Source organism: Typha angustifolia, chromosome 11 (assembly GCF_048772165.1).
Source record: "Typha angustifolia cultivar Huaian chromosome 11, ASM4877216v1, whole genome shotgun sequence".
Classification (NCBI taxonomy): domain Eukaryota; kingdom Viridiplantae; phylum Streptophyta; class Magnoliopsida; order Poales; family Typhaceae; genus Typha; species Typha angustifolia.
The window spans coordinates 10,197,431-10,213,995 of NC_133249.1; the positions used below are offsets into that span (position 1 = coordinate 10,197,431).

The 16,565-nt window shown below is 43.4% G+C and overlaps 1 protein-coding gene across 1 annotated transcript; it reads right to left on the reverse strand.

Moving 5' to 3' along the window:
• Nucleotides 1-5,389: 5,389 nt before the first annotated feature.
• On the reverse strand, nt 5,390-7,202 carry LOC140770757 (phospholipase A1-Ibeta2, chloroplastic-like). Its single transcript, XM_073112019.1, has one exon. The coding sequence runs from the start codon at nt 6,977-6,979 to the stop codon at nt 5,543-5,545; it is 1,437 nt and encodes a 478-aa protein (XP_072968120.1). The 5' UTR covers nt 6,980-7,202; the 3' UTR covers nt 5,390-5,542.
• Between the last annotated feature and the right edge of the window lie 9,363 nt (nt 7,203-16,565).

A 16,565-nucleotide genomic window follows, 5' to 3' on the forward strand; every position in this document is an offset into this window, starting at 1 on the left:
CTCAATATTCATTATCCACCGCCATTCCTCATCCACCAAACACATTTATAAATCCTTCACCAAACCACTCATCTCCTCCTCAAGGCTGATGGACGGATCTGCTAGCACTGCCCTTCGAGATCGGCTAAAGAGGTTGCCAATGCAACTAGCAAACGTGATGTCCATGAGATCACATTGGGATGCACATCCAGCAAGAAGGCCTCGTGTATCTCTTTATGCTCTCTAGCAACGATAGAGGGCTCCCGCCATTGCTTCTTCCTTTGCATCGGTGGTCGCCAACCTCAATTAGCTCGATATGCTGAAAATTATGATCTTGACCTCCTCATTGCTACTGCGACAAGCCTCAAAGCTACAACAAAGCTAAGAAGCGTAATCTGATCACCTCTCCTCCTTTTTCCTCTCCTCTCCCTCTTCCTCTATGGACGCCCTCCTCTATGTTAGTATGCGCAGCGACTCCTACAACAACTACCTCAACCTCTTCATCTTTGCCAAAGAAGGCTCTTTTATACTCCCCGCCCATCTCCAATTTTCTTTTCTCTGAGAAAGCTCCCACCTTTTTCGCATTTCATTAAAGGATAAGCTTGCCTAAGATTAACTCGTTTAAGTCTCCAAGACAGAGTTGGGTTGTCGTGTACTCAACTCATCTTGCTACTAGCCAAACTCGGCGATTGACCCCCTATGGCGTCACTAGTTTCAGCCCAAGAGTGTCCCCTTATGAGAATTGGATGGCCTAGCATTATCTAGGTCTATCGGGTGGTTACGGGAGGTGAAGCTAAAAGTTGGGATCTTTGTGTTCCAAACCATAGATGGCTCAGAGAGGACTTTGGTGGTCAACACGATGGTTAGCCTTGTTAGACTGACGAGTCTACTCTCTATTTCCATCGCCATAGCTCGGATGGGTGGTGGAGCATCTACCGAAAGCTTAATATTGGGATTGGTGTCTCCCTGGTCTTCATTGATTGAAATATACCTCCTAGTTTCCATGTTTTCACTCCAACAATGTCAGCTACGGCTCCGAGGAAGGGTGAGAGGAGGTGTAGGAGAGGGAAGGAAGAAGCCATTTGATACGAACTTGGTCAGATCGGATCACATCAAAAGGAGATTAGGCTTAATGGATTGAGTCTAATTATCTTATTTGATTATTTGGTTTAGTTAGAGTCTTAGTAAGTTAGGATTTTATTTTAATAAAAATAAATAACTAATACAATAAAAAAAGATCCTAACTAAGTGTATCAACCCACCACGCTTCCCCCACCTTGCCCTCAAGGTGAAAAGTCAAGGAAACACTCCAAAATATCAGTCTCTAACTCCCATGTCGCCTCATCAGATAGCTTGCTAAGCCACTCAATTAGAATCTCCATCTCCAATCTAGTACCATGTTATCGTCGGCGTCTAACAAGTACACGAACTAGCTCTATGATCTCTATCTGCCCCAATGGCTCTAGTAGAACTAATCCAACGATCTCATGATCTCTAATGCACTCCCTCAGTAAAGAAACATTGAAGACAGGATGCACTCTCGATCCCTCAGGCAGTTCCAAATGATATACAACCGGATCAATATGCTCCGACGTCCGAAACAAACCAAAGTAGTGATGAGCTAACTTTTGGTTATACATCGGACGCAAGGTCACCTGTTGATACGGTTACATATTCACAAATACCCAATTACTGATGTCGAACTCCTGCTCCCTATGGCTGCAATCATAAACTTGCTTCATACAGTTTTGAGCAAATTTAAGGTGAGCATGCAACCTTCTCAATATGGCGTCTCTATCTATCAACGCTAAGTCCACCTTTGTCCGATCTGTAGATGCCACTGAATTATAAGCACGTAATGTCGGAGCCGTGCATCCATACAACACCTCAAATGGAGTCATGTCAATGCTTCTATGGTAAACGGTGTTGTAAGACCACTCCGCCCACGGTAAGAACTCCAACCATCGTCTCGGCATCTCTCTAACAAAGCACCTCAAGTATTGCTCAATGCCTCGATTGACCACCTCGGTTTGGCCGTCCGTCTGTGGATGGTATGCCGAACTGAAGTTCAATCGAGTCCCTAGCAATCTGAATAACTCCATCCAAAAAATACTCATAAATACACGATCACGATACGAGACAATCGTGCGTGGCATGCCATGTAACCGAGCAACATCTTTAATAAAAATTTTAGCCACCGACTTGGCTGAAAACGAATGTGATAATGCCGAAAGGTGTGCATACTTGCTCAATCTGTCAACCACCACAAAGATAACGGAAGAACCACGTACCAACAGAAGACCCTCTATGAAATCTATAGAAATATCTTCCTAAACATGATCTGGTATAGGTAAAGGATGTAGTAATCCGACTGGTTTCAATGTGGTTGCTTTAGCCCTTTGACAAACTTTGCAAGCACGGACAAAACTCCTCTTATCCTGCCTCAATCCTAGCCACGTGCAACCCTGAGATATCCTCCTATAAGTCCTCAGGATACCTTCATGACCAGCCTCTGGAGTTTGGTGGAAGTGCTCCAATAATTTATGTCGCAATCCATCATTTGCGGGCATTCAAATGCATCCGCGGTCTAGCAGCAAACCGCCTCGATTCTCTAACTCTGGATGGTGCTCCGGATCATCCATCACTTCCTACAACAATCTCAAAATATCTGGGTTAAAAGTACATACATACCTCAGCACATCAAGAAAGGGAAAGGTAGGAAAAGAATAGGCTGCAAGCTCAATGATATCGGGTTGGCGCGATAGTGCATCCGCCGCTCTATTTTCCGTTCCTTTCTTGTATTGGAATTCATAATAATACCCTAGCAACTTTGTGACCCATCTCTAATGTGCTGGAGTGTGTATACGTTATCCGATAAAGTATGAAAAGCTCCTTTGATTAATTTGTATAATGAATTGTCTATCGATCAAATAAGGCTTCCACTTTGTCACCGCATACAGAATTGCTAATATCTCTCTCTCGTAAGTCGATAATTGCTAAGATTTTTATGATAAAGCCTTGCTAAGATAGGCAATGGGACGTCCTCCTTGCATTAGTACAGCTCTTATGCCAACACACGACGCATCACATTCCACAATAAACTCTTTGGTGAAGTCCGGTAGCTCTAAAACGGGTGTTGTCCTCATTGCTGTTTCCAGTTTTTCAAAAGCTGTAGTGGCTTTATCCGTCCATCTAAAATAGTCTTTTTTCAATAAATAAGTGAGATGAGCAGTGATCTTGCTATATCCGATGATGAATCGGTGATAATATCAGGTCAGCCCCAAAAATTCTCTTAATCCAGTGATAGTAGTAGGAAAAGACCAAGCGATCATGCATGCAACCTTTTGAGGATCCACCGCTACAACATCTGTTGAAATAATATGGCCTAAATACTCCACTTGTGGTACTCCCTATAGGCACTTGGACTTCTTGATCTTCAATTAGTTTTGTTTCAACAAATTCAGCACGTCCTCCAAATGCCGTAAATGCTCCAATTCAGTCCTACTATACACCAAAATATCGTCAAAAAATACCAAGACATACCTTCGCAATAGAGGTCGAAATATATCATTCATGAGGCCTTGAAAGGTAGCTGGAGCATTGGTGAGACCAAAAGGCATGACTCGAAACTCATAATGCCCGTCTGGAGTCCAAAACGCAGTTTTGTGCACATCTGTTGGGTGAATTCTAATTTGATGATACTTAGACCTTAAGTCAAGCTTACTAAATATAGTCGGCCCTATAAGCTCGTCCAGCAGCTCCTCTATAACTGGAATGGGATACCAGTCCTTGATAGTAATAGCGTTTAGTGCCCGATAGTCGACACAAAAATGTAATGTCATATCCTTTTTTCGCACCAATAGTACGAGGAATGAGTATGTGCTATGACTTGGTTGAATGAGGTTTTGCTTTAACATCTCGGCTACCATCTTGGAGATAAATTCTTTTTGCACATATGGATACCGATATGGCCTCACGTTCGTCGGTGTAGCCCCAAGCACAATCTCTATGCGGTGATCCGCCGTTCTCTTTAGTAGCAACTCCTTCGGTTCCTCAAACAGTCCAGTAAATTTGTTTAATAAATTAGACAACTCAATGGTAGTGTCTAGACTCATTTGAGTCTCATCTCCTACTGGTCTTAACTATAGAAGATAGGCCAAATCACTCGTACATGGCAGCCCCACCATAGGCTGCATTGTAGGAATCGATGGAGATCGAATGCCATCAAGCCGCACATCTTTGTTTTCTTGCTTAAATTTTATCTATATGCTCCGGAAATCAAATGTGATGGGTCCCAAGCTTTGTAACCACTGAGCGCTAAGGACAATGTCCACTCCTTGCAGCGCCAACAGATACAAGTCCACAATGATGTCATATCTTTGCACTCGTATACCGACCCAATGACACAAGCTCTTCGTCTTAAGTTCCATACTGTCTCCAATAGCAACATCAAATCTTGTAGTCAATTCGACATCCAAACCCAATCTCCTCACTAACCTCTCGTCTAGAAAGTTGTGTGTATTCTACGAATCGATGAGGATGTGCACACAATGCTTTCTAACGAGTCTGTCTACTCGTAACGTCCTCAGTGCAAAAGTACCCAAATATACATGCATCGATATTTCAGCTTGGATATCTTCCTCCACACCCTCCACAACGGCTTTCTCATGGACCTTCTTTGGACACTCTCTATCATCAACAATCTCATCATCCTCCATAAGACCGTCGATGATCATCATACTTCTGATTGGTTTGGAACATCGATGACCAGGGGTGAAATGCTCATCACATCGAAAGCAAAGCCCCTTCGCTCTTCGCTGCTCCACCTAGGTAGGTGTGAGAGTTCGAACGGGAGGTCTTGTGCCTTAAGAAGGACTTTTGATGCGATCCGATTTGACTCGATTTGTATCACCATTATAGTTGATAAAGCTATCGGTGAGTTAGGTCATTACTGGTGGCATATTGTGGCTGGATTCCATCTTGTTCATTGTCCATTACTATTGGAAGGGTATTATTTCAAGGTTAATTACGCTTTGGATGACTGCCATGTAAGCTATAGCGCCAAAATTTTTTAATAGTACATTAACAGAAAGGGTCACATTAAAATTTTTCAATAATTTAAGGGGGACATTATAACAAAAAAAAATTTATGGAGTTTTCATAAAAATCGGGTATAGTTTAGGGAGTGTAGATGTTAATAACCTAATAATAAACTACAAGTTAATTGGCTTGGAATTAACCAATTAATTTCAAGAATTAAGGAACCTGTCGGAGAAGCTGAGGTCATTAGGTATGTCATAAGCCTGACTTCTTTTCACTGGTTAACTTATGAATCATGATAACCGTTAATATATTTCCACTCCATTCGTTTACCAAGAACGAGCACCTTGTTAGGACAATTTCAATTAAAGCTTTTATATATCGAATGAGAATTTGATTACCAATTTAGGTGAAGTCGTTGTGGAGGTTTTCTGCCGACATTTGACATATACATACAAGAGATGTTAAAAAAAATTGCAATACTGTTTAATTAACAGCGAAGCCGCAACGCGGTTTGTGGCCGTCATCTGGCTATGCAGCCGTGGTCGGTGGACAGCGTGGTCCCCACCTGGAGTGCACGGGCTTTGCTCGTGTACAGTTTCTTGACGTTGCTTCCCTGCTGGCTTAGCAAGCGGACGAGGCTCCGTTTGGCGTTGGAGCGGAAGGGGCAGTTGCTCCCCAAGAACCCATCTACCAGGTGCAGGTACGCCTCCAAATCGTGGCAACAGGCGGGGTCCGCATCTGGCCGGAGGTAGGGGGACACACGGCTATCCAATCGCAGCTCCATTCCCACGTGCGTGTACCCGTCCTTCCTCGGAAGTACTCCCGGAACACGTGTCACCACGTCGTGCGCGTTGACCACTCGCAGCACCTTCACCCCTCGTCCTTTGACCCTTTCGGCCAATCCCCTGTTCCCGACACGCGGACCGCCGAACGAGAACACTGCGATCGGCGGCATCTGCGGGGAGCAACTACTGACCTTATCCGCGACAAGCAAGGCGAGCGCCGCGCCAAGGCTGTGGCCGGTCACCGTGATGCTCAGCTCTTCTCCCTCGTACTTCTCGAGTAGTCTCTCCACCTCCTCCGCTACGGCTGACGACAGGCTCGGCACGTGATCCCCCGCTGTCTTGAAGAGGCTCCAGAAGCCGTGCTCCACCTTCGCCGCTTCTTCTTCTTTCTTTCCGTCCGCCATCGGCGTAAGCCCTGCTCGGAAGTTCTCGACCCACTCGAGGCAGGTGGCTGTCCCGCGGAGGACGATCACGATGTCGCGGCGCCCTATCCGCTTGATCTCTCGCTCGCTCTCGCAGACGGCGATATAGCCAATCCAGCTTGACCGCTGGGTCATCCATGGAGCGGCTTTGCCTGCCCAGTGGGGAGGTTTGAGGGAGGATGTGGCGAAAAGGCTGCTCACCACCCGGTAGGTTTGGTCCGGAAGAGCGATGTGGTGGGATCCATCACGTGGAGGGGAAGGGTGAGAATCGAACGCGACGTAGGCAGCCTGGACGAGCTCGCCGTAGCGGATGAGTTCGCGGCGAAGGTGGTGGTCGAGGGGATCGAGGAGGCCGGCCCAGTCGGCAGAGCCATGGTACAGGCGCCAACGGTTAGCGATCGCGGCGCGGGGCGAGGGGCGGTTGGAGTCAGAGAGAAGGCGTTGGAGACGGGTGAGGCTTCGCGGTGACATCTCCTCCGTCGCTTGGTTGCGAGAGGAGAGTAAGAGGAAGGGGAGATTGAGGGGTGAGAAGAGAGGATGCCCTGGATCCGCTTTGCCGCGGTCCAAGGTTTGGGCCGGCGGGGATTCGGCGCGCTTCTGGAAGAGACGTTCAAGGTTGGAAAGGTGGGTGCGGTTTGCATTAGTGGTGCTTGTGGTCGCAACGCAGCGAGAATAAGGAAACAGACTTAGCGGATTGAGAGGAGAAATAGAGCGCACAGGGAGAGAGATGGAAGTATGGGCATTGTGCATGGGAGTGCGCAACAGAGTTGTGTTAGGAAGGAGGATATATGACCTTCTATAATCCTCGGAATGTTGTCGAGGGGTGTAGTATTTTTATACACCCAAATAGAATACTTTAGGCTTACTTTTCTTATATTATACTCTTTGATTCTAATGGAGTATTCTTTTGAATGTACTTTTCCAATTTAATATATAGCTTAATATCGGCCTAGTCAATTTTGACTAGGCAGACGTTTAATGGAAAAGTAACAATCTACATCTCTTTAGTAGTTTAAAATTCAGAGTGCCTCCGTGAATTTTTATTTGTATTACTTAATGCACTCATTACTCTAATCTATATGTAATTGATTAACTTAATTATTAAGTAAAATAGTCAAAATGCCTTTTTAATTTTAGACAAACTATTTGGAAAAGTAATATTTAATTCAAAAAATATATATATAATTTTATTTTGTGTTGTACTTATTTTATCTTAATCTTTCTGATACGATTCGATCTATATTAGCTCCATGCGTGATATTGAGTTTATGGGAATGAACCTATTTATCTAGTTGAGTATGTAGAAGCAATAAAATCAATTTTTGCTATGATGTGTTCGAACGGAAGGACCGCGTTTGAACAGGGTGGTTCGAATGCCTGCATCACATTCGCATTGACAGAGGACGGAATTAGAGCGTTTGAACGCGGCCGTTCTAACGCTTGCATCATGTTCGCATTGACAAAGAACGAAAATTTTGTACTCGAACACAATTGGGTGCGTTTGAACGCACAGCGACAAAAGTGTGGGTTTAGTTAGGAATTGTTAGGGTTATTGGAGTGTTTTTATGTTAATTAAGGAGTTCTTAGGGTGAACCTCTATATATATATGGAAGAAGCCATAATTGAGTTATGATCTTGCTATTGGAATTGGCTTTAGCCTTATCTTCTTCTCTCCCTTGACTTTAGCGATTGAGGTCCTCTCCCACCTTGGCTCGTCGCACTATTGTCAAGGTGCCTCCAGGATCGGTCTTCGTCGGTTCCCCTCTCTAGTTAGAGGCTTCTTCCAGCCTCTAACCACCATCTTCCACAACAACTTCTACCCCTTCACACCACGAACTAACCCTAGCATCCATCTAGCTATTGGAGGGCTATCAAGCTAGGATCCAAGTTTTAGAACCATTGCGGATCAAATTAGATCGGTTCGTAACAACTAATATCAGAGCCAACTTTCCTCGGACCACTATGGCTACCACATGATCCAAGGTGGCTAAGCAAGTGATCAAGGCGTGGAGACGGACCACATGGCTATATCGAGATCTCCATCCCCTCAGAGTTCTTAAGGATAGACAAAAAGTCTGCCTGATCTTACGCAAACCCTAGCACTTATGACACAAACATTGTTGGAGATCAAAGCCACCCTTGTTGATAGGAATGAATACCCTCCAAAACGTACCCCTAAGCGTCATCGAAGACATGAGGAACCCCTCTTACCTAGAGAGGGGAACCGATGAGGACAGATCCTAGAGGCACCTTGGCAATAGTGCGACAAGCCACACGGGCACCACGCCGACTTACCTCCCTTGCACCCGAGGGAACCTATGGCCCCACACCCAAAGGAGGAGCCTTGGGATGTGTGGGAGGAACTCCCTCATCAGCCAAGGGTCCAACAACAAGAGTCGCTTCGCTGAGGATGTGAGAACAGGCGCGACCAAATGCTACAACCTCGCACCGTTTGAATCGATTTTCCTAAGTTCAGCGATGGGTAGAGTGGAGCAATTATTCATATCAAGGAACACCTAATCATTGAAAGGTGTTATTGGCCTCATTCCACCCTGAAGATGTAGCTGTGAGATGGTATCAAGCAATGCATCGCGCACGCCTTTTCATCACTTGGGAGGAATTCGCTGAAGCACTTTGTGTGCGTTTCGAACCTTTGGACTATGAAGACTTCCAAGCCACCTTGATGAAACGAACCCAAAAGACTTCTGTAAAAGCCTATCAAGAGGAGTTCGAAAGAATCAGTAATAGAGTCCATGGGTGGTCGGACTCGGCCCTTAAAAGTACTTTCATCTCTGGGCTTCGTCGTGATATCCAAGCAGAAGTCAAGGCTACCCGTCCTACATCCTTGCTAGAGGCCTTCTCAGCGGTTCAAATGATGGAAGAAAAGAAAAAGGAATTAAAGGCTACTCACTGCCCCAATTGGAGCATTACGGACCCGCGTGTTAACACCAGACCGTCGGTCTTGGGAGTGGCACGTTCGGGGTGGGTTTAGCCAAACCTTAATTGGCCCAACCCACCACGGATAGGCCATGACTCTAGGGGATAGCCAAGGGTGACAGGGCGACGCCTCACACCAGTAGAGGTCAAAGATCGGCATTCGAAGGGCTTATGTTTCTATTGTGACGAGCGCTTCACACCGTGCGACAAATATGCCAAATAACCTGTAGCCATCATGCTCATGGAAGAGATGATTGAGGAAGATCTGATTGAAGATCTTAAATGGCAGTAAAGGATTGACTACCTAGTCACATCATATCAAAAGATGGCGTGGAAGCAGACCCTAAGAAGATTCAAAGCATGGTGGATTGGCTACTACCAAAGACTACCAAGGAGCTGCGTGGTTTCCTAGATTTAACCGGCTACTATCGTTGATTTGTAGCAAACTACGGTAAGGTGGTAGCTCCCCTCACGGCCTTGCTACGGAAGGGTGCATTCTCATGGACGGACAAAGTTAGGAAAGCATTTGAAGTCTTGAAGAAAGCAATGGTCTCAGCCCCAGTTCTTGCCTTAGCAGATTTTACCAAACCGTTCACCATTGAGTGTGATGCATTCGGAGTCAGTGTGGGGATGGCTTTAATGCAAGAGGGAAGGGCCTGTAGCCTACATGAGCAAGGCTTTTTTCGAGTATTCACAGCTGTTATCTACCTATGAAAGAGAGATGCTTGCCATCATCCATGCTATCACCAAATGGAGGCCTTATCTCATCGAGCGATGCTTCACGATTTGCACAAATCAAAGGAGTTTTCCATATTTTTTTGGGCAGCGCATTTTTACACCAGCCCAACAAAGGTAGGTGTCTAAGCTACTCGGATGTGACTACGAGATCGTGTACAAAAGGGAGACTAGAAACAGTGCTGTCGACGCCTTATCCAAATCCTCGAACTCAACCGACTTGGTAGCCATTTCAGCACCAGTTTTTCCTTTTTTTTATAGCAGCTACGGGAGGTCTACAAGAATGATCCAGATACAAAAAAGATGATGGACGATCTTAATGTAGATCCCAACTGTAAACAAGGGGTGTTGATGAGGGACGGGCTCTTGATAAACAAGGGTAAAATCATTGTTCCAGCTAACCGTCATTTGCGCCTGGAGTTGATGCGCCACTTCCATGACTCTCTTATGGTTGAACATGAACGGGTGTTACGCACCTACAAAAGGTTGAGTTAGAGTTGCATATTGGTTGGGATGAAGAAGGATGTACAGGTCTACGTCAAGGCTTGTGAAGTGTGCCAAATGGCAAAGATGGAGTCAGCAAAACCTGCTGGATTGCTTCAACTGCTTCCCATTCCGATGAAGGTTTGGGAGGATGTTGCCATGGATTTTATTGATGGTCTACCCAAGGCCAAGGGACATTCTATTATATTGGTGATGGTAGATCGCCTCAGCAAGTATGTGCATTTTTTAGCTTTAGCGCATCCTTACATGTGCGCGACGTGGCCAAGATGCATGGTATGCCAAAATTAATTATTTCAAATCGTGATCTTATATTTGTGAGTCAATTTTGGCAGGAATTCTTTGCACTCCAAGGGACTAATTTTCGAATGAGTTTAACCTATCATCCTCAAACGGACGGGCAATCCGAACTGCTGAATCGTTGCTTAGAGCAGTATTTGAGGTATTTTGTGGGCGAACTACGATAGTAGATATCTTATTTGGTATGGGCAGAATGGTCATACAATACAGCTTTTCATTCGGCCATTGGCATGACTCTATTTGAGGCTGTCTATGGATGGCCACCTCCTACCTTGTAGACATACTTGCCATTAGTCTGAACTGAGCAAACCGAGGTGGATGCAGTTTTGCGAGACCATGATGAGGTGTTGAGACTCAAAATACACTTAGCAACTACCCAAAATTGGATGAAGCAAGTCTACGACCAGAGGCACCAAGAAAGGTCCTTTTCGATTAGGGATTGGGTCTTCATCAAGCTCCAACCATTCCAGCAAAGCTCGGTTAGACCAATTCCCAATCAAAAGTTAGCTCCAAAATTTTATGGACCATACCAGGTGATCGAGAGGATTGGGCTTGTAGCATATCGCGTAGACTTACCAGAGGAGATGCAGATACACCAAGTATTTCACGTCTCAAATCTCAAGGCTCGAGTTCCTCCTATCGAACCTATCGGAGGTGTTCCACCCGAACCAACGATGACGGAAGCCGAAGAGTCTGAATTTGAACCAAGTACCCCTACTCTAGTTCGGATCCTATCTCGCTGACGCACTGAGTTCAGGACGAGTGAATGATTGAGATTTTGGTGGAGCGGCAAGGACGTCTAGTGGATGAGGTGACATGGATGCCTAAAGCTGACTTCTTGGACCGTTACCTTGAGCTAACACCTTGAGGGCAACGTGCATGGAAGCTTGGTGGAGTGATACGATTCGATTCATATTAGCTCCACGCGTGACATTGAGTTCATGGGAATAAGCCTATTTATCTAGTTGAATATGTAGAAGCAATAAAATCAAGTTTTGCTAGGGTGCGTTCAAACGCAAGGACTACATTCGAATAGGGTGGTTTGAACGCCTATATCACGTTCACATCGACAGAGAACGAAAATTTTACGTTTGGACACAATCGGGCACGTTCAAACGCACCGCGGAGAAAGTGTGGGTTTAGTTAGGGATTGTTAGGGTTGTTGGAGTGTTTTTATGTTAATTAAAGAGTTCTTAGGGTGAGCCTCTATATATATGTGGAGGAAACCCTAATTGAGAAATAATCTTGCTATTGTAATTGGCTTTATCTTTATCTCTTTCTCTCTCTTGACTCTAGCCATTGGTGCCCTCTCCCACCTCCCTTCTTCCACCGCCCAAGTCTTTGGTCGACTTCTTCCAGCTTCTAACCACCCTCTTCCACAACAACTTCTCCCCCTTCACACCACGAACTAACATTATGATTTAAAGTTTATTAGTTTTAATTGAAATTACCTCTACCATCTCTTACCCCAAAAGTGAGAGCTAACAATTAGGAAAATTATTTGCATTTTAAGTATGGAGATATTCTTAAAATTGGTGCAATAGCAACTTTTGCATTTTTAGAAAATATATGAATAAAATGAACAAAAAATTCAGCACATTTGATTTCTCCTAGGGATTTGGGTGGCGACTCTTTGGAGGAAAGTCATGCCGAATAGAAGAATGCCCTTTTTGGTAAGTTTCTTAGTAAGACTCCCCCTTGCGTGTAGTTAGAGCTGAGCTTACAAAACAATAGGCCTCCTGTAGGGCCTGTCTTTATTGTTGATAAATATGAAGGTATTTTTTTTGTTTTGCTTCAGTAGCGAGGAGGACATGGTCACCCTCCTCATAGAAGGACCATGGTAAGTTAGGGGTTCAATTCTTAATTTGATTAAATGGAAGCTTGACTTTTGCCCTCGTGAGGAGATGATTACTGAGGCTCCAGTATGTGCTAGATTCATAGACCTTCAGGATGAGTATTGGAAACCTAACATTCTAGTGAGTGTTGCTGCCATGGTTGGAATACCTTTGCACATTGATGACACCACCATGATGGGGGGTCGGGGAAGTTATGCTAGAGTTTTAGTTGAATTAGACCTTACCAAAACTATTAAGAGAGGCTTTCTCCTAGGACCTAACCAGGTGAATCAACCTATTGTTTATGAGAACATCCTTTCTATTTGTTTCATGTGTGGCATTGTTTGTCATAGAATCATGGATTGTCGCCTTCACAAGTCGATGACTAATTCTAAATTGAAGCAAGCTAACCACCATGCCTATAGTGACGAGTCTTCCCCAAAGGAGACTTCGTCCTCTCTGGACACCACTACGGAGAAGAATCAAAATCCTAAAGGTTGCTCTCCTTCAACAAATGAACCTACTACTCCCACGCATAAGATTACGAACACCATTGATATGGACCGGGCCTATGGACCGTGGATACCGATCAATAGGCACTTAGCTAGAGGCAGCAGGGGTGGTCGGCGTGGCTATGGACTTGCCCTAACAAGAAAGAGAATTAATGGTCGTGTCCTAGAGTCTGGTCAACATGTCAATGCTAACGTGGCCAGGCCTTCCATTCTTGGTGCTAATGTGATAAAGCCACATCAGCAATTTCATGATGTGAGGGACCACGCTGATGTGAAATCGGCTGGGGCAAATCCTTAAGAGATCTATAAGGATTTCTCGAGCTACACGCCTTCACATCAAAAGGATAAAGTGGGTTTTAATATCACTAATAAGAATGTTATCTCTCCCATTGTTGCCTAGTCATCCTTAGGCCCAACATTTAGCAGGGAGAAATTGCATGACAAGAGTGGGATGTCCTCGATTTCCAAGGCTGAGCCTATACCCAAGGCTCCCTTGCCTGTAAAGGGAAGCTAGCACAAGATAAGGAAGCCCACTAAATTCTTTTCAGCGGGCAATTTTCAAGTCACCTATTGTGATACCATACCAACCCTGTCCCTACAACCAATTATCGAGGATCTGGACGGGTATGTGGGAGGTACGGAACTTGACACGGCTCCTCTGGCGTAATAGGCAGAGAAAAATCCTTCCTCTCAATTTCACAATGATATCGTAAGGCTACTAATGCTATTGCCAATATGCCATCATCATCTGGGGGGATTACCTCTTCTAATGATGATGAGGACAATGGTAGGCATTGTGCTAGTCACATTCCGGAGGAAGTTTGGAAATTTTGAAAGCATATAAATTTTCAAAGGGTGCTACAAACTTCCAAGGAGATCATGCAAAGGACAAAAAGGTTTGCTCCCTAAGTCGAAAACCAACCAAAAGAAGTTGAAGTTGAGGCGCAAGGATGAGTAGGCCCTACAATCGCAAGAGGGAAGTGTCTAACCACCATCTTTATTTCCTTATGGAGTTAATATTCTGGAACTATAGAGGGGCTCTGAAACGAGTCACTAGTAATAGATGTATGGAGTTTGTGCGCACTCATAAGTCTAATGTCCTTTTCTTATTGGAAACTAGGGTGACGAGCTCACACGCAAGTAATATTGCCCATTGGCTAGGTCACCACTAGAACTTCTATGTTATCTCTAGTAGGGGTTTATCTAGTGATGCTATCGAATTTGGAGGAGGTGCTGGTGTCCATCGTCAAGGCCTTTGTGCAAGTATTACATGGAATCATTACCTCAAAATCTTCTAACTATTTATGCCTCATCTTAGGTATTTATGCCAGCAACTCCTATTTTATTAAATAAAATCTTTGGGATGAAAAAAAAAATTCTTAGTTCTATTGATCTTCCCTGTCTTTGTGCGCGCAATTTTAATATTATTCTTAATGCCAATGACCGAAAAGGAGGAAAACCTTTTAGCTTGGACATAGGGAGTAAGGAGTTTGCAAATTGTATCAATTACGTTTTGCTTGTTGTAAAGTAATGAAGGCATGATTTGGTGTAGATTGAATAGAGCCATTGCTAATTGTAAATGGTTAAGTTTCTATCTATCATCTATTGTGTCCCACTTAATTTGAATGGGCTCTGATCATGCTCCTGTTTTTATTAAGTTGAACCCTATTACCAAGTATATCAAAAAACCCTTTCGGTTTGAACACATTTGGTTCAAATATTTTGAGGTTGATGATATTGTTAGAAACTATTTTGTCATGGATGCTCAAGCTATGAACAATCCTTCCTTTTATTCTAAGCTAGATAGTGTCAGGAAGAAAGTTGGGGTTTGGAATAAACATGACCTAGGCAAATTGGAAAATAAGATTGAGGAAGTGAACAACCAAATTGCTAATTGTGAGAAAAATGAGTTGTCTGATCAAGCTTCCAATGATTATTGTGCTGAACTTAATAGTCTATATAATAAGCATTCCACCCTTTTAAGACAGTTTGAAACTAAGTGGCATACTAAATGTCATGAGCTCTCGGTGTAAAAGGGGGACCGAAACTCTCATTACTTTCATCTTTCTACTTCTGTTAAACAGAGAAATAGTAAAATTCACTCCTTACTACTTGACATGGGCAAAAGAGTTTCTGATTTTGAGGCTATTATGCAAAGTTTTTTGGACTTTTATACTAAAATTTGGGAAGTCCCTAATGAGAGATTTTATTTTGATTGGGATAGTATAAACTTGTCTCCTATTCCTTCCAACTATTGTAATGACCTTACTAGGCCTTTTGATGATAATGAAATTAAAAATGTGGTTTGGAGCATGTCTTTGGGCAAATCTCTTAGGCCTGATGGCTATCATGTGGAATTTTATAAGAAGTATTGGGGTCATGTCGGTGAGAATCTCAGTAAGGCCTTGAGGGATTTTCAATCCAATGGCAAACTATCTCCCAAATGGAACCGTACTTTTATTGCTTTGATTCCTAAGAGAATTAATCTCTATAGAGTGACTGATTTTAGACCTATTACACTCTGCAATGTAACTTATAAAATTCTGGCTAAATGTTAGTGAACAAAATTAAACCCTTGCAATCACAAATTATTAATTCTAAGTAGTCTACTTTTGTGGCGAGAAAGTACATAGGATACAGTATTTGGCTTGCTAATGAGATTGTTCATTCTATTGAATATAACAAAAAGTCTATGCCTTTTATGATAGTTAAATTTGATATTGAAAAAGCATATGATTATTTGAACTGGAATGCTGTTATGGCTACACTTGAAGAAATAAAGTTTCCGGCAAAATGGATCTTGTGGATGAAAGCTTGTCTTACTCTTGTTAATTTTTCTTTCCTAATTAATGGCATGCATACCAAATGGATGAAACGTCATTGTGGAATTAGACAAGGTGACCCCCTTGTCCCCATACTTCTTCATTATAGTATCATAGATTTTATATATTATGTGTAATACTTATATGAATCCGGCAAACTGGTGTGGTTCTCAATCAGTGATATTGCCAAAGCTTTTTTGGTCAGCTGCAAGGTAATTAAGTAGGTTTTCGAATAGTATGATAAGATCACTAGCCAAAAAGTAAATCTTGATAAATTTGCTTTTATGTTCCTAGCTGGATTGATCCTTTGATAAGTAGGGACATTAAAAATGTTCTAGGAATTAGTCATGGCACATATCCTTTTCGTTATCCTGGTGTTGAGCTTTCTCCATCTAAAATTAGACTTAAGAACTATCAAAATGTTATTGAGAGAGTCACTAACAAGCTCATTGGTTGGAGAAAAAATTCCCTCTCTCAAGCGAGTAGGGTCACTTTGATCAATTCTACTATAAATGCTCTACCTACTTACATCCTTAGCAATTATGTGGCTCCTGTTGGCATTCTTGATCATATTACTAAAAAACCTAAAACTTTTCTTTGGGGAAAGGGTGATAGAAATGGCATACACCTATTAACTGGTACACTGTTAATTTGCCTAAAAGCTTTGGTGGCCTTAATGTTAGAGACTTGAGGG

Coding starts and splice junctions, on each gene's coding strand:
- LOC140770757 (XM_073112019.1), bottom strand. CDS start 6,979: ATGCACAATGCCCATACTTCCATCTCTCTCCCTGTGCGCTCTATTTCT.